Source organism: Botrytis byssoidea (assembly GCF_014898295.1).
Source record: "Botrytis byssoidea strain MUCL 94 chromosome Unknown BBYS_005, whole genome shotgun sequence".
In the NCBI taxonomy this organism is placed as follows: Eukaryota; Fungi; Ascomycota; class Leotiomycetes; order Helotiales; family Sclerotiniaceae; genus Botrytis; species Botrytis byssoidea.
In genome coordinates, this window is record NW_024065846.1 from 50,160 (window position 1) to 71,585 (window position 21,426).

General features: G+C 43.9%; 7 protein-coding genes across 7 annotated transcripts; 2 read left to right on the forward strand and 5 right to left on the reverse strand.

Annotated features, from left to right (window-relative positions):
• Positions 1–376: 376 nt before the first annotated feature.
• EAE97_002828 (uncharacterized protein) lies at positions 377–1,638 on the reverse strand (the record flags this gene model as incomplete). The annotated part of the gene is made up of 7 exons (XM_038873340.1): positions 377–446; positions 524–1,075; positions 1,152–1,171; positions 1,228–1,277; positions 1,345–1,359; positions 1,436–1,463; positions 1,576–1,638. The coding sequence occupies 7 exons, from the start codon at positions 1,636–1,638 to the stop codon at positions 377–379; spliced, it is 798 nt and encodes a 265-aa protein (XP_038735203.1).
• A 741-nt stretch (positions 1,639–2,379) lies between these two features.
• Positions 2,380–7,390, reverse strand: EAE97_002829 (uncharacterized protein; the record flags this gene model as incomplete). The annotated part of the gene is made up of 7 exons (XM_038873341.1): positions 2,380–2,691; positions 2,754–6,339; positions 6,389–6,622; positions 6,676–6,755; positions 6,808–6,948; positions 7,003–7,225; positions 7,278–7,390. The coding sequence occupies 7 exons, from the start codon at positions 7,388–7,390 to the stop codon at positions 2,380–2,382; spliced, it is 4,689 nt and encodes a 1,562-aa protein (XP_038735204.1).
• Positions 7,391–9,172: 1,782 nt separating this feature from the next.
• Positions 9,173–9,467, reverse strand: EAE97_002830 (uncharacterized protein; the record flags this gene model as incomplete). The annotated part of the gene is given in 2 exon segments (XM_038873342.1): positions 9,173–9,358; positions 9,372–9,467. The coding sequence occupies 2 exon segments, from the start codon at positions 9,465–9,467 to the stop codon at positions 9,173–9,175; spliced, it is 282 nt and encodes a 93-aa protein (XP_038735205.1).
• A 1,009-nt stretch (positions 9,468–10,476) lies between these two features.
• Positions 10,477–11,643, forward strand: EAE97_002831 (uncharacterized protein). The gene is made up of 3 exons (XM_038873343.1): positions 10,477–11,200; positions 11,268–11,426; positions 11,482–11,643. The coding sequence occupies exons 1-3, from the start codon at positions 11,044–11,046 to the stop codon at positions 11,484–11,486; spliced, it is 321 nt and encodes a 106-aa protein (XP_038735206.1). The 5' UTR covers positions 10,477–11,043; the 3' UTR covers positions 11,487–11,643.
• Positions 11,644–14,935: 3,292 nt separating this feature from the next.
• EAE97_002832 (uncharacterized protein) lies at positions 14,936–16,538 on the reverse strand (the record flags this gene model as incomplete). The annotated part of the gene is made up of 2 exons (XM_038873344.1): positions 14,936–15,852; positions 15,902–16,538. The coding sequence occupies 2 exons, from the start codon at positions 16,536–16,538 to the stop codon at positions 15,074–15,076; spliced, it is 1,416 nt and encodes a 471-aa protein (XP_038735207.1). The 3' UTR covers positions 14,936–15,073.
• Positions 16,539–16,740: 202 nt separating this feature from the next.
• EAE97_002833 (uncharacterized protein) lies at positions 16,741–17,915 on the forward strand. Its single transcript, XM_038873345.1, has 2 exons — positions 16,741–17,075; positions 17,181–17,915. Exons 1-2 carry the CDS (start codon positions 16,800–16,802, stop codon positions 17,511–17,513), a joined length of 609 nt encoding a protein of 202 aa, XP_038735208.1. The 5' UTR covers positions 16,741–16,799; the 3' UTR covers positions 17,514–17,915.
• A 904-nt stretch (positions 17,916–18,819) lies between these two features.
• On the reverse strand, positions 18,820–21,257 carry EAE97_002834 (uncharacterized protein; the record flags this gene model as incomplete). Its single annotated transcript, XM_038873346.1, has 3 exons — positions 18,820–19,607; positions 19,661–20,509; positions 20,561–21,257. The coding sequence occupies 3 exons, from the start codon at positions 21,255–21,257 to the stop codon at positions 18,820–18,822; spliced, it is 2,334 nt and encodes a 777-aa protein (XP_038735209.1).
• Positions 21,258–21,426: the final 169 nt, after the last annotated feature.

The window sequence follows — 21,426 nt, forward strand, 5'->3', positions numbered from 1 at the left end:
ATACCAGTAACGAGACTGGGCTCTATCTCTCTTCTTCAATACAAAGAAGCCACTCCCAAGCAACCATTAACCCTAGCAAAAGTCTCGCCACTTCGTACAATCTGTACCATTACATGCCCCTCATGCCACCAAAATCACAATGCAAGTCTGAAGCCATCGCTAGTAAAGCTCGCAACTCAACCCCCAAAGCACATTTCATCCCCATTTGCCAGAACGCAAAACTCGCCTCGTGTGATCGTATAAAAAAGAAATAGCATGTAATCATGTCTCTTGTGCCTCGTATCGTATCGCTCGTCTCGCTCATTGCCCAATGCAGCCCTGTCATAAATCCGTAACGCCTGAAGATTTCTTATAGTCGTTTTCATGTACGCGTAGCTCATGAATCGATTCGGGGAGGACTTCGATTACCCTTTTGGTAAGGGGACGAGCTGCGACTTTCGTCTTGTCTGTAATTCTGTCAGGAGGAATTCATTCCGGTCGCTCAACCCACGTAGTGGAGATGTTGAAGATGGTGGAAACTTACGATCTCCTTCTCTCTCCCTCCTTCCTGTACCCCTCAATAATCTTCAGCATCTCCTTTCTCGCTCCACTTGCATCAATAAATTTTCCTCCCATACTCATAGAAACCTTTTCCTTCGCGTTTGCGCACAACAATCTCTTCAACAACAAATGGCGCATGATAATACACACGTAAACCCCACAATCACTTCCATTCAGCTGTTGGGGAGTATCCTGAAGATTTAGAAATCTCAACTGACGGCCCAATAACTGACCTAGTTTGTAAGTCGTCGTGTTTGCTTCCTCATAATTCGAGGGCGAGAGAGAGTCATAATGGAATGCTACACCATCGATAACGGATACGAGGAGAAGTGTCCAGTGAGATCCACCTTCTGCTTGAGAAACATTGCGGTTATCGTTTATGGGGAGGAAGATGTGAGTGGTGAGACGGAAGTCTGGAAGGGCGGACCTGAGTAGGACTGGGTTTTCGTGCATTCGTAGCATATATGCCATGGAGGGGCGGAGTAAGACGATGTGGGAGGAGGGGTATCGCTTGAGGTATTCGTTCTCGAGGTATCTGTTTGAAGGGAATGTTTAGTAGTGGCTTTTGTGAAGGCAACTATTTTGCGAAAGGGGGAACAGAGTTCACATACTCCTGCCAGAAGGCGATTGTCTATCAAAGATTGCGTCAGTAATGATTTGGGGAAAGGGAATGATGTGAAAGTATACATTATCCGTGAGCCAGTCATCCTTCAACGTATTAACGTCTTCTCTTGTCACTGTTATCGCCATAGATCAGTCTGCCAGTTCGTGTGTGTCTTCTTCAAAATTGTGGAAAAAACCTACATCGTACATCATAGTCTACAAGGTGAGTGTTAGCAATGTGCCGGAGCAACCCCGCAGCGACGTGAAAGCGACCATAAAAAGGCAAACTCACAACTCAGATATGCAGCTTCAGGAGAAAGCTACAATAATTGTGTTTGTCAGTTCCAAGTTGCGCATTGCTTTATTGCTGCGACTGCCCTTCCACCGGAGTCACCAATTGACAAGCAAAGTCCGCATGTGCTTGATACATACCGAATTGCCCATATGCTTGGATAATCTGCCACCAAATGGGTGGAAACCACTTCCTTGTGGCATAGCTCTTCTTTTCCTTTTCTAGTATGAAAGATTTCTTTTCTTATCTTTTACTTCAAATGCAAGTGGCCGTATGGTTGCCCTTTGTTGTAGGACGAAGAGACTTTTTGGGTCTTCGGAACGCGGGGAAATCGGACTATTCGAGGATAGATAGATATACCGCTAGCAAAGTATTGAAATAAACAATGGAAAAAAATTAACAGTGGTGAGAGCTGAAGTCGACGATTTCTAATGAACCTCACGACTTGGAAAATTTTCGGATTGTCGTCGTAAGTATTGTAAGTATTGATTGAGTATAATGTTCTGGAATCTGGGCTGCTGCGGTTGTGGGGGGTATGAGCAATCGTCATCCCTTGTTAGTGTTCCTTTTCAAGATGTATCGACATGGTCATTTTTTCTTAGGTTGGCCGGAACACTACCTAGTACTTGGATAATTGTTTGCAAATACGTGTACATGCCCTAGCACAAGAGTACTACCGATAGATCACATCAGATTATCGACGTCTCAATCATATTCATTATTATCATAGCAATTATTTAAATCATTCAAAGCTGGTACTGAGGTCTCTTAACAATTATGTGGTATCCTTCAATCTTTTCGGCCCCCACAGCTCAGTCCCATTAGGTAGGTAGGTAGACAAACAAGATGAAAAGCTCTCGAAATCCTGATTTGAAATCTACGCACCACTCCCCATCGTTCTCAAATATGAAATGAGAAAGCAAATCAAGCAATGATTCACTGGGTTATGAATCTGATGTGCGTCTCCCTCCCTTCAATTCTCTTTGTATGAGCTCTTGTCTCTCCTGCCATTTTCCATCAACACCATCTATGGGAGAAGTTTTTATATCCTTTTCGATTTGCTTCACGGCATTCCCAGCTTCAGAATACATTCGAATCAATTCTGTCTTCTTGTTCTCGATTTGTTGGCGTATATTGAGCTTTTCCACATCTCGCTTGCTACTCAGATCCTCGAGCATACTCGTAGCGTTCTCCTTGTATTGACGAACGACAAGCTCTGATGCATCTTCTTCATTAGTCAATCTAATCACCATCTCCTAGATCTTAGTGTCAGTTATTCCAGTCATTAATCTTGAGCCGTATAGTCAGTCAGACTTACATCGGCAATTTTATGAACAGTATCTGCATATCCCTTGTAATGTGGTCTGACAGCCTTTGACCATTGACTGTGGGGAGATAATTCTTGTCTTGGAATGCTAGAGGAACCAGGCGATCGGAAAGATGAATTACTCGAAAATTCACTGGGTGACGAGAACTCTCTACTATAGCTTTGCTGTGTAATCTCCACTAGAGTTTTGTCAGGATCGTTGAAACGAACATTCAAGCCTTCTTCAGCCTCACGTGCCCGTAATCGTTCTGTAAACCCACTTGATTTGTGATGGGTGACATCAACAAACGGATCCGGCAGAACTTTTACCTCTTGTATATTCTCCATGGTTGAAATGTCTTTATAAGAGCCGTTCTGAGTTTTTGTATGCGGGACGTACCGAACAGAAGACTCTCCTGGTGGAGCAGGACGTGCTTTTGGGATGCTTACTACCTTGATGCGCGGACCAAAAAGCTCTGAACTATCCTGGACGTCCAATTCAGGAGACAGAACTTGGATTTCAGGTAGATCTTGGTGAGAGTCCATAGTTCGTGACCCTGCCTTACCGAACTCTGGTGCTGACTCTCTTAGCTTGACTCGGAGAGCATGACCAATGGAAGATACAATGTGCTGTGCTTGTGGGCTACCGAATGCATCCACTCGAGATCCTTGTGAGCTTGGTTTAAGAGCTGCGGGAATCATGGGACTATTTTTATCATCTATTAAGACCGTCGTATCTGTTGTCAAAGCTATGTTCGGCGGACTAACACTCTGTCGCTTTCTGGGTGGACTTTGAGAAACAAACAAACTTTCTTCGTCTGAGTTGTGATGATCATCATGTCTTCGTTTACTCTTTATCATGTCTTGCGACTTGACTTTCTCACTATTCGATGTTTTGATGTGTAGCTTAGGGTCTCGTTTTGGAACAGGTATGGATGTATGAGAAGGACCCTGATTCTGTGCCCCTTTAGCATTAAAGTGTATGAAGTTTGGCTTGCGAATACTTCGGTCATCAAGTAGAACTCTATTTTTGCTACCCAACCTTTCTGGAGATGCATTTCCTTGTGCGCGAGGACCAGATGATGAGATCGAAGAGCTTCCTGAGTTGTTTGTCGCAATTTGTCTACGGCGCTTGGGTGGCATAGCAATCTCTGTTACAACCTTTCGCTTTTTTTCCTCGACCGAATCTACGTCTGGCAATTGTAGAGTTAGCCGACCTTCTGATTGATGGTCAGTGCAAGCTGAAGCCTTTGTAGCAACTGGTTCGTGAATCACCTCCTGCTTGGAGTTAATCGAAGATATGTTTGAGGGGTGACTTGAAATGGCAGGTACTGGATTTATTGTATCTGCGGTGAGTACATATTCGTCCATGTTCGTGAAAATCTTTTCGCCTACTCTATTAGGAAGCTTAGTGTTTGTCATTTCTTCGGGACCCTCTGTCCTTTCAATCATTTGACTTTTCTTGACTTCGGTCTCGCGTGGACATGCGCGTACCAATTCTTCAACTCTTTGAGCTGGCTGGCTTAAATTTCCATCCTGTAATTGTAGCTCCTCTGAATTTCCATCTCGGCCTTCGCGATTATTATAATATTTGGCATCCTCGACCACAGTTTCTGGCAAGTCTTTGTTTATGATACTCGGTCTACTTTCTGATACACTATGCTCAAGGTTTCTCGACTTTTCCGGTGGTGTAATTGGAGACAAAGTTCTCTTGAAGAGACTCTTGTTCAGACTTTTGATGTGAGAGGTCTGGTTATCACCCTTAGTATCATCGCTCAGGAGATCATCCAGTTGGCTGGCGAAATTCACGGCTGCCGTCTTTCGGGAAGGTTTCGTGGGGGTTTCTTGGCTGTAACCTTGTTGATCTTTTTGTCTCGCCGGACTAGCAGAGTACAAATCATCAACTTCGAATAGGTCTCCAGGAGGAAGACTATTATCAACTAGACTCAGTACCTGAGCATCTTGCTGCTGAAGAACCAATGCTTCCTTATCTTCCTCGGTAGCCGACTCTATCACTGAAGCAAACTTGATCTCCGATAAAGCTGGCTCAGCTGGCTGCTCCGCCGTTTTACGCTTTTGCGAGACATTGGGCTGCGCTAGTTCACTGTCTCTCCCATCGGAAAAATCATCTTCAATTTCCTCCAAGTCGTCATTGATTTTGCTCATGCTAAGTTTGGCTTGACTCGCAGCCGCTCTTTGGCTGCTACGCTTCGCGACAACAGGTTCCTCGACTGCCGTTGGGGCAGTCTTGGCTTTTTGGTAGGTCTTTGTGTTCTTTCCCCTACATTTGCTACTTGGTTTGCCCTTTTGTTTTGAACTGCCAGGCCTTTTTCTTGTCCCCTGGTTAGTTTGGCTTTCTTTCTTGGATTCTTCTCCGTCATCTTCGTTGATCTCAGGCAGATCATAAATATTTGTCTGGACTCGAGCCGATCCTTCCTCGAATCTCTTTTTGTTTGCAGAAGCCGAAATTGCTGTCTCTGGTACATTTTGCAGAGGAGTATTCACTTTAACGCTCTTCACGCCCGCGATTGGTGTCTTGGGTTTAACAGCATACTTCTTTGGCACTTTATTAGCTTTCGAACTGGTGTTTTGGCTTGGTAGTGCTTGAGAAGTACTTGGTTGTGCTTCTGGTATGAGTAATTCTCTCCCTATTTTTAGACTTGCTGACACTTTACCTTTAGTCTTGACAGTAAGGGTGACATTGGCTGCAATATCTCGGGGTGGACTTTCGGTGAGCGGTAGAAGTTGAGAAATTTGGGAGCGAGATGTGCCTTCCTGCCTCACAAGAAGTGCCCGACCACTCATTTCAGAGCTTCTGTCGTCTATTCCTACAACTTCGTCGAATGATGTAAGATTTTTTTGACGAGTAGGCATTGTAGGTGAATCGCTGAAGCTCGCAACATCACCATGCTTAGGTAAATTGACTTTATTCGCTGCATAAATTCTGCCTGACTTTTGTTGAGAGTGTTTCAATTTGTCAATCACGTTCGAAGATGTATTATCATCTGCTTGATGTGTAGAATTTTCGACTTGAATCTGGCGGTCGGGGCTATCCAAGGTATCTAGTGCTCCGTCCCCAGACTCGGACGTTATTGGATCACTTGTTGCTGGTTGATGCTCGTCTTCAAAGGGGCGCTCGTAACTCCCGGCATCTGGTGAACTCCCCTTTCCTTGCACTAGTATATCATCTTCAGCTTGAGATACTTGAACCCTCTCCGGTTGGAACTCTGCTTCTGGACATTCATCGTGAAGATCGATCATTAATTCGTTCCTATTTGAATCGGTGGTCAAACGTAGTTGTTGAAGAATGGTAGGTCGAGAATTTAGATAAGAAGAACGCTCTTGGTCATTCTTGATGTCAAAAACGATATCGTAAACTTCTCTTTCGTTGATTATGATAGAGTTGTCAATGACAGAAACTCGGGAGATAGAGTTACATGGCACTTGTAGTATTTGATCCAATTCTTGTTCCGTAGAGCTCTTCAGCAGAAGAATATAGCCGTCTTCTAGAACCAGTTCTATACTCTCACCTAATGTTCCCAATCGAAATGGTGGTATAGTCACAACACTAAGACTATAATAAAGCATATGCGGCGGTCTGAAAAGTCATCAGCTGGCAGAAAATCGGCAGTCTTTAATGTACTTACGTTTGACTTTCGTTATCGGGCCACTTCCGGTCTACCCACTGCTGGAATTGCGATTTCCATTCATTTAAGTTCTGCAAATCAACTGGGAAATCCTCGTATTCCATTTTATTGGTTTTTACGGGGCAGAGTTCTTCAGGCAGAACATCAGCGTTTAGTAGTAGCGCAAAAACCCGTCCACAAATCAATCTGAGGATTTCATTATCTTCACTGATAATCATGGGACCAATGCTGCGTCTTTCCAGCAACGTATTAGCAAATTGGGTATGATAATATGGGGGGTTTCTCACCTGACATCCTCGGGTGTATGCTGAAATTGCTCAGAAACTGCCTCTGGGCCTCTCAAAAGCTGTTGCATGATGATACCAACCTTATTTTTGTGTTAGCGTATCCTCAAAATATTTCAGCATATGGGAGCTTACCCATCTTCTCATTCCGTCTGGCTTCGAACGATCGACAAAGTATTCAATAAGGCGAGCAGCGTTCATTTGCTTTGCGATCTCGACCAAAATCCCGTGGGGGCTCTCAGTTTCCTGAGGTATTGATTGCGTGTGAAGTTCCTTCTGTAAAACTCAGTCAGTGTCCAGAAAATCGCAGCCTTTGTGTCAGATACTCACGGCAAGCAAAACGAGAATACGCTCACTTCCTCGACACTCCTCGCTTCTAAGTGCAATTTCAAGAATAACACAGAAAACTTTTACATCGAAAGGACAACACAACTCGCCGCGATCATTCTCCAATATTGAAAGAAGACTTCTCACGGCTGTCTCGGCTATGGCTTCCATTGCTTTCGCCGTGTGCAGAGCATCGTAGATTGATTCCAGAGTGCCTTCAGCGATTCTGTTAGTTGTTAGCATGCTATAAATGTATCGATCCTACAAACCTATCTCACCCTTCCCTGCCCTCTGCCTCGACACTTCTGTCGAGTTCCTGACACAGCTTTTCAACGCCCTTCTCAAGTGCCGAGCCTTGTGAGGCTTCTTTCAGTCCGCAACTTGGAGGCATCTTGGAAACGATTAGCATTAACTTCAAACGGCAGGCACATTTATTCGCGCCCAAGTCCCTCCACAATGTGAGTAAAGCGTTAAGAAAAGGCTATCCGGATGCGCACGCTCCGTTGATAAACTACGGGATTCATTCGCGTATTGTGGAAAAATGGCCGGCAGTCGCAGCCTGATAAGAGTAGTAACATGGAAAGTTGAAGAAACACAAACCTTTGTGGATGTATATCTGGTTTTAGTGTTCTGATTATGCCAAATTGGCAGGCATGTAAAGATGGTTGTCAACAAAGAAGCTGCGGCGGATTCTCAAGAGGCCATGGAATATCTTGGAGGCACTCGAGAGGTTCACTTTTAATAAAGAGTCAGTATACTGAACTAGGGAGTTTATATATATAAAATTTTGCGATCTGATTGTTGAAACAACCAAAGCAGCTTTCGAAAAGATTTAATTAAGGCGGCATCGAGGGGACTTTCGCTTCGAACAGTGAAGTGAATTTGGAGGAATTAAGGGCTTCCTTTCCAAAGAAACGTTATGAGGAGGATATGTGAAGAACTCACCTCGAGAGATGAAAGGAACTGAACAGGATATCGAGGTAATCGCAGTTTGTAGATAGAAGAATCAAGCGGAAGAGATAGGTAAACAGAGGGCACGAAGTGTGAAATAAATTTCCCCGATGCCCTTTCGGTGAATGATTGCAGAAATTGGATAATTTAGAGAAGGAAAGTCATTGGAGCGAATCAAAGACGGGGAATCCAGCGCCGCTAAGCTTCCCATCCGAATCTCAAAATGAGGAAGGAACTCAAGGCCTTGGTACGTCGTCTCATCACGTGCATATAATCCGGATTTTGGTACCAGATTACTTTAGTACAATTTTAGGTGTGCGGAATAATGAGTATGAATTTGCGTTATTCCAGTGTAGACAAGATACCGTCTGATCACTTTTGTATTATCACGACAATTTCCGGCCATTTTGGACTGAGATAATATTACGTCGGATGGTATCTAGCCTTACTTCACCCAATTTTACCCATTACACAGTTCAACTTTCTTCGAGTCCAGACACGATGGCATTATGAGTAATGCAATTCTAAACACTGACGATCAAGATTAATATCATGTTAATCTAGTACCGGGTGATACTTTGAAGCTTATGATCTTTACCAACAGCATACTACCTTCGTAAAATACGAAAGAAGACGACAGTATTTGATAGGGCCCAGGACATGCATAGGCAATGCTTCTAGTTTCTCATCATTGAGCCAAATGGTTCTTGGTAAAGACCTCCAGATTCATAATCACTATCTCTATCAGATCCGTGGGATAACGGCGTGTAATTTGTTAAAGCAAATCACAAATTCGTAACTTGACGATGTGTTCTCTGATCTCCCCAGTGGCTTCACTTGGCCCTCTGAAGACCTGCATTTGACCCGTAGTTCCAACTAGGATTTCCATCTTGAACTCCAATTCTGTCTTTTAGATCGTGTAGATCCTATGAAAACATTCACGATCTCACCGCCCACCAGGAGATTCGTGTTATTTAGCTTCATTGTTGTTACTTTGTGTATTTCCATACAATCAGCACACCTTTTTAGGGGAAATAACGATTGGGTAACAGAGAAACATTTGGAAGTCTTCCAACACAGCGCAGGTGCAAAGGACTTCTCTCCGGGCGAATGCTCTCACCGATGTCGAGTTTTGACGTAGCATACGCTTCTCAACATGTCCAGTAGCTTAGACTGATGTTCGAATTCGATGTCCTAAGCTTGAATCTTTGATGTATATCAATCACTCTGATATTGTCATGGTTCTGATGGTTCTAATAAGAACCAGTGACCAGAGAAATTCAACATCCAAAAGGGCTTCATTATTCACAATTCTCTCGCTGTGGACTGCAGCCTGATTGTTGAATACACCGGTGCCACAACTGGGGGCATATACCGCCTGATTATGACCGCTCAATAATAGAGCAACCTGTTTGACTTACGTTCAAGCAGAGACTTTGACATTTCCGTTGCCGCTCTCGTCCACCGTCGCGAATGACGGAATTGAGAAGCTGTTCGTAAATAGTTTTGAAGCTCATCATGAACACCATCGTTTCCACTTTCACAAAAGGATGAAAAATAACCTCTCGCAATATGCTGCAGATTTAGGGTGATACACTGGATTCTTGATTGACCGCCGGTCCCATCAATGCGCTGTGAGCGATATAATAAGTGACGTTTGAGGAAAAATGAAAGTGTTGCTTGCTTAGTCAGCGGATTGACTTAGTGAAACCTTCGTCCACAGCCCTACTCGAAGAAAACACCAAAGACCTGGACTTAACATCTGCCGTTCTGTGCACGCTGTTTTTGTAAGGTTACATTCTTTCGATCAACGATCATTCGGCCACTGGATATTCAAAAGCCATGCTGCGTTCAACCACGGTACTAATACCTGTCTGCTTGATCCGACGCTCGATTCGATGCTCAAACGATTCTAGAATGCATCGAAATGAGTCGACGGCTATAGATTCGACCCCTTTTTCTCACCGACCTCACCGACTTCATCGAATCATTCAGCGTCGCCAAAGTACATCTCCGTACATCGTATACCTCATATGCCCCTCTCCGACATGATTAATATACACTGGTGGGGTGAAGTGGGGTATTGAACACAGTTGTGGTATCCTACCAGCGATTAGCACATATCTATGTTAAGGTACAAGTTTTGTTGAAACAGATGAGGAGGTAACTCAGTAATGATGCGCTTTTTTTGTGAACTTTAAACTGCGGGTTGTTACTATGTACTCTGGAGCAATTATCACTGAAATGGTTTGAGATTGCTACTGACCCAGAGTGATAGCTCAAGTGAGCATTCTTCACGGAGTGTGAAGCACACTCGGCACATTGCACTAGACCATCCATCGAGGAATTACGTGGCTTGACTGTGCCACTTCCTTGAAGGATCGATAACATAAGCTATCTTTGCGCTCTTTCTGCTACAGGTGCATACACACATGCGTTAAAATTACCCCTGAGTGATGTGACACTACTTGATTCTTGAGGATATATCTTTGTTCAGTCAGTCGTTTACGCTAACAGTTTCTGAGAGCTTCCATGATCTCACTAAGTCCTTCTTAATCTTCTTCGAAACTGGGTTGGCTATCCAGGTACCACCGCTTTGTGACCAGGGTAGCTACAAGCTAGTGTGGCATCGTATTCCATCATTCTGACTTAGAATTTTGTAATGCATATCACTCATAGCCACCAAATCCGCCGCAGTGGTGACATTTCGAAACCCTACCCCACATCAAGTGGGTCATAGCGGGTCATGCCACATACGGTGAAGCTTCTGATCCAATGTTTGTAGAAAACGTGTGAGCCAAGGAGGTGCCAAGCCATTGAAATGCCACCTTATGTGTGAAATTCACTTAGCATATCAGCGGGGGTTTCCATAAATGCGTCGATGAGTGGCTGATGATGGTTTTGCATTGCCGCAGACATGCACGGAGGGGTAGACCCTGAGGCGTTACCATAGTCGAAGATCGGACTACAAAAGACACATATATCTGCTCCTCTCCTCCCGTTCACTTCTCATTCTATATCTCTTAACTCTCAATCACTATTCAAATATACTCTACACAAAACAAAACTAAACCCTCTTCTATATAACTCAAAATGTCTTTCCACCTCTCCGCCGAAGATATCCGCATCGATGACAACCACATCCTCAGAGCCCGTCTCAGAAACGAGAATGGTGACTGGCAAGATGCTGAGATTGATCTCAACCAACACATCGGAAACGAAGATGGCATGATTCACTGGGATGGCGTCAGTACGTGCAATCTTTGAAAAGAAATCATCTTTGTTCCTTAACTATCATCGTCTAATGCTTCATATAGACTTCTCTCACAGCGCTGAGAACGTCACATTCTCCATTGAGGGTGGTGGAGAAGTCCCAGTCCTCCGCACTTTCCTCCGCAGCAGAGATGGCGAAGAGTTCAGCCGTGATGTCAACCTTGCTGAGCGTATTGAGAATCACAACGGACAATTTGTTTATGGTATGTATCCTCTAGTCATTGGAGCCTTGAGATACTTTTGCTAATATATTATTAGTTTAAATGTTATATGCTTTAGCTAGTGCAGTCTAAAGAATGAGAATATCCTTTCAAGTGTTACAAATATCCGTTTTGGTGCATTACACAACATTGACTGCATGATTGAAAATCTTCCTTATGTCTTCGTGTACCAATTAATCTTGGCTCGTTCTATGTGATTCTACGCGCCTTGAATATCCAATCTTACATCTCATGTCACCAAGTTTTATCTGCTTTCATTGCTAGGCATTGTTCCCGCAGGCCGGGTGATACGTTGGCAACACATCCTTCTGTCTTCCACACATTGCAAGTGCTTCACAATATCAAACCGTCTCGACTATGGCCTATCAAACACCAATTATGACGCGATATTAAAAAACGTTATGGCTTCTATGCAATTCCAAATCATGAGTTTATTATCGTTGACATTAGCTTGACAATCTGATTAGCCCCTATCGAACTAAATTCACGACAATTACATTTCCCTCTCATCAGTACTCTCCCACCCTTCACATCCTCCGAGAATAGTCGATTGACGCAGCCACAGTACATCAAATCTCTATCGCTTTCGTAGCGGGGGTTCGGATAACATTTTTTTAGCCCCTTCCTGTGAACCAAACAGTCGCGCATAAGACGGATAATCCGGCACATTTTTCAGCCTGTATTAATATGCTGGGTAATGCCAAGACGCATGGCATAGCTTGGGTTGCATGCAATGATATTATTTGATTATCTTACTCTTGGAGTTTGAGTTGAACCAGAGTTGGGCAAATTGTAAGGGCTGGAGAGTTAAAGCTGTTATATTCTGGGATTGAATGAGTGGTGTGTGGGATGCTGATGCTTGAGGTGTGTAGCAGGTATGTTTTGCCCAGCCATAACGCAAAAGTTGTCAGTCACTTGATAGTTGAATACTACGTTGGATATTCGGCCACACATCGAGTTCCTTCTCTAGGAGTTTTGGTCTCTACCAAGATGTTCCTCACGAGGCTTTTCGTGTCTCGCTGACTATGCCAAGAATTGCCGAGCCTAGTAGCTCTCTGGCTTCCTTGTATGAAGATCGAGGGAATAGCTTCCTCATACCTTATTGTTCATCTCCTCATTGAAAATGTCACATTAACCGTCTTTCAAATACACTGGAATCTGCACACGAGAGTTGAAGAGCCATACTCGTCTCTCTAATTTCCTTGGCAGCTGCGCAAACGAGCCACATCTGTGCATGTGAGCCTTCATCATACTCCCAAGAAGAAGCTGAGATGGAGCCCGCCACGGATCCGCGGATAGAAGGCTTTGTTTCTATCCAGTCTTGTTACCATCTCATGTTCGTACTCTGGTTAAAATATAAATTCGGCATTACGAATTTGGATGAAGTCGGCATATCTGTCAAATGAGGATTTTTGGAGATTTAAGCTAGCATTCAATGGCTTATTTTAATTGTTGAAAGATCACTTTGATGACAAGATGGTCCTATTTGTGAATAGACACCACATCCGCTTGTGTTCGAGCAGTATACGAAACTACACTAACCAGCCTCGCTTCGTTGAGTCTTGGTATGATTGGAGGTTGCTTTATGAGATAATTTTGTAGCCTGTGATAGGAGATTGTAGTGATGTGATATGCAAGATGCTTTAGATATTCGTCATGAAGCTCATGTCCAACCCTTCACATCACTCATCCAGATCGTAATGCAAACTTAGCTACCCAGACACGCTGCTTTCCACACAGCCTTGATATCATTACTCCCGAGCTCCTTCATCAAACCTGTCGCTCAACGAGTTACCACTTGCGTCGAATCGAGCTGTCGTTGGGAAGAACTCAACCGCCTATTTCAACCCTTGGAATAAGGAAATTTTCCATCCAAGCGGTCTTCCATCACTTTTGACTTCCCAGCATTTAACCCCCGATTCACCCGTCCCGATTTCGGAATATCAATTTCATTCAGCGTAAAAACTGCAGACTCATCCCACGGCATAGCTCATCACCCAGAAACCTCAACATGAAGAATAGGCAGTATCGCCTCCTTTAAAGTGTCGGAATGATGAATTGAAAGATATTCAAATAGGTCAGCCAAAAAATAAATCAAGTCGCGGGGAAGGGCTGTCTATATCGCTTACAGCTCAATCCATTCAGTAGGTGTCATGATTTTCTAGGCCTGGAATCCTAACTCTATCCTCAATACGCGTGCACATGTGTAAATCCCCTATTATATAGATCGATTTCGCGAGGATAGTTTTGCTAGGCTGTTCACCTAGCGAGAAAAAAGCCTTGATTCATAACCTGCACACGCATTACGTTCGTGAATCCCTAACTCAATAATCTAGTTCTGGGACAGACGATAGTGGGCGAATTCTATATGATGTAGGACTAGTGCGCAACGAAGCTGCCTCTGCAATCCCTAATCAAAATGTTTGGTTTGGCACTCCACTCAATCCATGGATATGCAGATCCTTATCCTTCTGGTTATTGGTTATTGGCTAGACGGCATCTCCTCTTCGCGTTTTTTAAATGACCGTAACTATGAATATTAGATGAAACTGGGTTCAACTATCCGCGTATAGTGCTACGGTGGCGTCAAAACACACACACACCAAGTTCGTGGATATGCATATGAATCGAATTCTGAAAATCGAGATGGACACGATGAAAAACTTTCGCACTGCTAGGATAAAGAATAGAAATCACGGAGGCTAGTCTGACAGATGTGGTTAGGTTGTCTGGGTGAAATATTTGTGGCTTTGAGATTGGGGAGAGTGAGATGACGCAAGATAAATCCTGTTACGGGACCAGTATACTGGCATAGAATATACGCATCATTGAATTTTGGTCTCCTACGATCAATATAGTGGTGCGTAGTGGAAATTCAATGAGGAACAATAATAAAAAGCTACCGTGAGTCTAAAGTCTGTGGGAAATGTTTTGCAGACGAAGGTATTTATCCTAATACTCACTCCTACTTTTGAGTAAATACCACAGACATTTACAGTATTGACTACAAGGCCCAAAGATTGATTCTCAAACCCCAAACAACCCCTCAAGTCTATCCAACCCCAAGAATTCATCCCGCCATCTTCAGCAACAGGAAAACTCACTAGCATAGGAGTACTCCCATCCACAACCCACAACTCACCAACCAACGACCAAAAAAATGAATGACTATCAAGCACCCACCAGTGACTTCGGTAAAATCAACCTTACTATGTATATCGGCTCGTAAAGAAGAAAGTGTATCAACACCACATGAGTGCTGGCAGATCAAGTGATATGATGTGAAGATGTTTGTAAGAGTGTGAGGATCTAGATTAGATTAGATATATGTATACATCTTTGATATCTGCATACGTAAAGGCCCCATGGTTCTTCCCTTGAATCAGTTCTACTTGCATAACTGCGTCGGAGCTAGCCTTGCCTACACGCAAAGAATCGACATAAAAAAACTGCTAAAACAAATCGCAACTTAAATGCCGCGTCTAGAGCAACAACTATACTATTCCACTGTACAAGTACAAAATTGAACCATCTCAGATCTATTCACATAAGCCATACGACCAAGCCTCATAACTGTACACATAATACATATTTAAAACTTTATTCATTCATGCCCAATAAATAAACATCTAAATTCTCATCCTCAGCGCGCCCTTCTCCAACTCACCGACCATTCCATTTCCAGCCAGCGCCCATTTCTCCGTCACAGTCTTCTCATCAACTCTCTGTCTCAACACTCCACTCTGCGCCCAATATTCCATCAAGCTTCTCGCTTCTCGCTTACTCAATCCATTTAACCACATGACCTGTACCTTCTGCAATGCTTTATCGGCTCTCTCATCGTACTTCTTTTCGTATGGATCACGTTCCGTGATTTCTTCCTCCGATTGTCGGTTGAGTTGCTGCACGATAGCTAGATCTGTGGATCTCGATACAGGCGCGTGACTACGTGATGTAGCTGCAATTACTGCACCTCCATTTGGTAGGGACTTCTCTCCAGAGAGATATTGCACAAAATGGTTTACAACAGCCAAATCATGGGCGTGGATCAATTCGAATGCAGCGTTTCGGTAAAGACTGTTTTGCATGATCCATTGAAGACCGTCTAATGTCATGAGAACTGGAGGTCGGTCCGCAGCTGTAATTTCTTTCCAGAATGCTTGGAATATTGGCCAAGAGTAATCTGGTTCCTGAGCTCCAAGTTCGCAAAGTCTGAGGAGGGATAAGTTTTCTTGGAGAGGAATTGGAAGACTATGTTTTTGTGACAATTGAAGCCTGTCAAGAACTGCTTCGTTGGCTTTGCCAATACGTCCTAGCCATGCCGCGGTATATGTGTTTTGGGAAAAGAGAGTGGGCGTGGTATCGGGCACAGGAGAATATTCAGTGCAGGCATTGACAAGTTCTTGGGCTATAAATCTTATTAGCATACTGCAATCCATGAAGAACAAATAACATACTATCCGCAATATTCAAGACAATCCAGCCCTTGACAAAAGCCGAAGCCATAGCATGTAAAAGCATCAAACTCTTCCCTGATACCCTTCCTCCATCAACCACCAATCGCTCCGTCTTTTTCTCTGCTCCCGCTTCCTCTAAAACCTTCGCACAAATAACACCTTCCTCCCGAACCAAGACCGCTGGCCTCCTAAATAAATTCCATCCTTGCGTAATCTTGAACGCTTCACTCGCTCTTAGGCTATCCACCGTGCTCCCACTCAATCCGACTACCCTTCCTGCCAATCCCTCACTCGTAACATTGCTGATTCCTAAATCTTCCAGTTCTACTTCCAGAGCATTCGTATTACTGAGTACGATTCTCTTCCTCAACGCCTTTCTCTCTCCCTCTGCGGGAGGTTTTCCAGACCGTACAGGTGGCGGCTTCTTCTTGATCTTCAAAGTCTTTCCACCCCTCGCCATGTTTTGTCCAAACGCTCCCTTTGGCTTAGCAGCCAGCGGATTCTTGGACATAGCCGCACTTGTTGAGAATCCCGCCGTGGCTGCAATTGTGGGAAGTCGCAATGCCGCATGATTGCCCTGGAGTATTTGCGAGGGATTCGGCCTCGAGAGGCATTTCCAACATCCCGAGGATGCCATATCTGCGATTGCTGCAGTGAGTTTGAAAGGGTCCAATTCCTCTCGACGTGTCGTCCCTCTCTCTCGCTCCAGAAATCTTTCTCGACTAGGATCAAACACATCCCGCGCTAAATTGCGGCCGCACAAGGATCCTCCCGCAAAAGCAGTCGTCCAAAATTTATTTTATTTCCTCTACAATATCTCAATCTCTATTTCTCCTCTTGTACGAAAAATAAATCCAATCTTCACCCATTCAATTAATTTATCAACCTCACATCCAACATGTCCGAAGACGCCCCCCAGAAGCCATCCAAACTCCCCATCACAGTGAACAAACCCACTCCCTACACATTCGATCTCGGCCTCCTCCTCGCCGAAGACCCCAACCCGCTTCTCCTCACCACCTCCGCAAATCTCGAAGATGATCTAGCTGCAACCGCCAGAGATGGTGCGCAAGCATTATTGAACCAATTATTGAGCACCTGTCCCATTGCATCGACGCCCAATGGTGTATTATTGAGTTTACCCGGGATTGCTACAAAGTTGCCTCGTGAAAAGGTAATTATGCGATTTCAATTTTTTCTTCCTCTTTGATTTCTCGCGATTTGGACATTCCAATTCGGAGACTCAATTAATAGTTAATGTACACTAACACATTTCCAGCCTCTTCCTCCTCCAGTCGCCCAAACCACCTGGCAAAAATTCGCAGCTAAAAAAGGCATCAAACCCAAGACTGCTGAGGCCAAGAAGAAGCTTGTATATGATGAATCTACCGGCGAATGGGTTCCCAAATGGGGATACAAGGGAATCAACAAGAAGGGAGAAGATGACTGGATTGTGGAGGTTAATGAGAATAAGGAGCGCGAGAGAAAGGAGGGAACCGAAAGACAAAATGATGGAAGACGGGAAAGAAAAGAAAAGGTTAGGAGGAATGAGAGAATGCAAAGGAAAAACGAGAGGAACGATAGAAAGAATCACGGAGGAAAGAGAGATTAAATGGCTGGGGTTTGAGTGTCAGCTCACAAGCGATGAGGAGAAGTGCGAGAAAAGTTGGATGATTTCATGGTGGGTGGACTTCATTGTATGGCGTTGGAATGGATTATCATTGGCGTTATTAGGGCAGTCATTGCTTGTGGAAAGGAAAAAGTGTTACACCTTACGTCGGAAGTCATTAGATCACAAGAGCACCCAATTGAGAAATTCAAGAGTTATAATAGTATATCGCAATGGTATTGAACAATTCAAATTCATGCGAGAAGACATAAATGGCATGAGCCGCAATGAATAGCACAAGAAAAATACGAATAGAGCATTGGTTCCTCCTCTCCCACATCTACCCTCGGTCCACTACCGGTCTCAAAGCATTCTTGAGTGTTAAACATTAATTATATCAGTTTACATCACATCGATAATATTAAAGTAAGAAGACTGAAAGTCAAAATGGTACATGGCATTACTTTCAAGTCCATGCGCATGATCTCTGATGCTCTTCACACTGTCCCCCAATGCACTCGTTGGCCCTAGCTAGGTAATCTATGGTCTCTGGACTCCGTTGCTCCAAACATAAAATATTCCCCTATCGTACAAACAAGTCCTGCTTTCCTCTCTCTCATCCTCGTCTCCCATGTGCCTGATAGCAAGCCAGTCTCGAGGTCCTGAAGCAATTCGCGCCTCCTGATTCATCTCGAAACTTGTTAACAATTCGTTTCCAGCCTCCATCCATCCATCCGTCCATCTCCATCACGCCCCACGCTTATAATCCCTCAAAAAATCAAAGTAACAATCCACTCCATATACCACCAATCCATTTCCAAATCCCATACCCCATCCATCCATCCATTATTAAACCCGCCTTCTGTGCTAATATGCTTTGTGCCGTCAAGATTCAAACATGCTGCGCTGGGGGTATTCAACAAAACAAGCACGCATGAAGATTTTGTAAAGAAACCATTCCATTCAATTGAATGGGAAAAAAGGAAATACTTGTGTTGCATGAACGAACAAAACGAACGTCAAGAAATGTGTGTAGAATAGATCTCATCGGTATTTTGTGCGTGACACTGAAGGAAATTCGTCGAATGCGTTCAGTCCATTCCATTTACCAAAGTTCGTAAGCAATGAAAAAATCGACCGAGGAAAATGTAATTTTGTCGCTGTATGTTTAGTTCGTACGAGTTTGTGAGAAACTTGCATCGCCCTAATATGTAGAGGTAGAATTATGATGATATGCGACCTTTTGGTGTGACTTTTCAAAAGCCCGTTTGTTAAATTCTTTAGTTTTGTAATTTTGAGCAGAAGAAACTCAGAAGCCAATGGGAGAGAGTGGTTTGATAGGACTCAATGGCCTCATATCCCCATTTCGAGGCGGCGTCGCCTGTATAACAGTCAAAGTTGTACTGACAGTATCGATACTGTTCATGCTATTGCTTTGACTCATGGCCCCCTCCCTGTGATTCTCCACTTGAATCTGTCTTTGACTTCTCTCGCTATCCGGGCTTCTGCGTTGATTTTTTTCGCCGCTGGCTTTTCGACCCTTCTCATGGCTATGTTTTCGACCCTGATTCTCGAGGCTGACACTCGATGGCTTGCTGCTGTCAGAACTGCTAACATTCCTTTCATCATGACTCTCAACAGCAGTACTACTTCGTCCACCAGCACTTCCGGGTGGCATCTGATCAAAAAGCATATACTCCTGTTCAATGTATACTGCTTCAGTCTTACAACCCTTCCAACAATCTCTCCAATCGCAAACAAGAAATTTGAAACAGAATGCATCCATCTTCATACAAGGTTGAAAGCATATACATAAATTCCTAAAGTCCATCTTATTTTTTTCGGAGTGGGCGAGGAGTAGAGATAGATGGCAAGTGATGGCGAAGAGGAGGTAATAATTGAAGGGAGAAAGGTTAGATAATTCGTCGACGAGTTGTTGTGGAACCTCGTCAGAGCCCGCACATTCTCTAGCAATTCGATCTTGTGCAGCTCTGGGAAGCAGTTCATCGGGGAGTTCGCGAAGCCATGCTTTAAGCATCGAGCCGATGATATTTATATCGTAGAGGTCATCACATTCGAAGAGGTCGATATCAAGCTCTAGCGGCATGTTAGTATATTCTCAGGAATCATCCAAGAAAGAATCTGCAAACCTTCGTCGAATCTCCTCTGCCACTTTTTAACTTGCGGTCCACTTCCAGGTACTCTGTAAAGTCCCTCCACATCACTTCCCTTGTAGTTCAAATAGTCAATCGCTCTCCAAGGGAACGATGGCATCCAAAACTCTGTTTTGTCCCTTGAATCCTCCAACCTCTTTGATATTCTGGTGAGTCGAGTTTGCTCGACAAGTGGCTTATTGATGACCTTTAAAACGTAATGCTCATCATCGACTGAGGGCTCCTTATGTGTAGAGCTACCACTCCGTCCTCCCTTTCCGAATAAATTCTTGTGTATTGCACCAGCTCCCTTTGTGGCTTGTGATTTGATATTGTTGAAGAATGCATGTCCGCCGGCCTCTTTGAATGTTGTAGAGAAGGACGATTGATTTCTGCTATTATCCTTCGTGTGCTCCTTCGTATTTTCTCTCATAGAATCCTTTCCACGATTTTCTCTCGAGCGGCTATGTTGACGGTCTTCCGATCGTTGTCGATGATTAGTTGGAGTCGACATCTCCCTACAATTTCTATCGTCGCCGCTTCGAGCCGGTGTTGTAGTCTTGACAGAGCTTGAAGGACTTGTGTGTGTGTATTGATGGGTAGGTAGATCAGGGTCCAAATAATTATTTTTTGGCGGAGAGGGCTCAGCGGGGCTATTATCATCTCGTAATGATCTAGTTCTACCGAGGAGACTGAATTGCTTCGGTTTATTCTTTCGATTATTGATTGAATTGGAATCGGAATTTTGTTGTGGGGAGTCGTTCGTTGATGATGCCAGCGAGGCGTCAGATCTTGACTGAACCCCGACCGGTTTTCTAACTAATGAAGATCCAGTAGGACCTGATTCTATTTTGAAAAGGATTAGTTTATGTGAATCACTTAGCATGGATTAATTACCCAACAACATTATTGTCTGAAGAGGAAGGGACGAAACAGAATGGGTCGTACCACTTCTTTTAGTGTCCTGTGATGAAACCTTTCCGCTCATCGCAGGGCGGTCTGTGTCTCTGGACATATTATTGTCCTCGACAACATTCACTTGGCGTGATATATTTGATGAAGAAGATGATTGAAGTTTACTTGCGCTTTTGGACGCTTTATAATTTGAAAAGAATCCCGTTCGCGAAGGTTTTTCCTTGATACCGACGACCTTATCTGGAGTCCGTGGAGAGGCAGAAGATTGAAATGAAGAAAGAGAAGGAAGAGTTTGTGATGTTGGTATTCCACTTCCACTGCCAGTTGGAACTGATGGATCTTTTACGGATGTCTGCGGATCGACTTCTTGCATAGAAGACGCTTCGTCTCTTTGATGTTGCCCCTGTTCTTGGAGGTGCAGGTGGAGTTGTTCGTGTTCCTGTTGTTGGAGTTGAAGTTGTTCTTGTTCTTGTTCTTGAGCTTGACTTCGAGCCTGCTGTTGTGATTGGGATTTCTTTGTATTGAATTTGAAGGGCGACCTCGGCGATCTTGGGGATTTGGCACTCAAAGGAGATCTTGGACTTTGCTGAATGTTAATAAATTCCGTACCATTAACATTAACTCTTCCTCCTGTCCCAGGTTCCAGCGTCAGCGGCTGCAGGCCATTTTTTCTTGCCATTTTCCCCCTGTTATCCGCCGATGACCTCTTTTCAGGGCCCAATAAACCCAGGGTTCTGATAGATTATCTCGTGTGCACCCTACACACTACACTGCACAGCCTTCAGGTACCCGTCAATATCTTTATCACAAATCCTAAATAAATATATAAATATACTTCGCACTTCGAA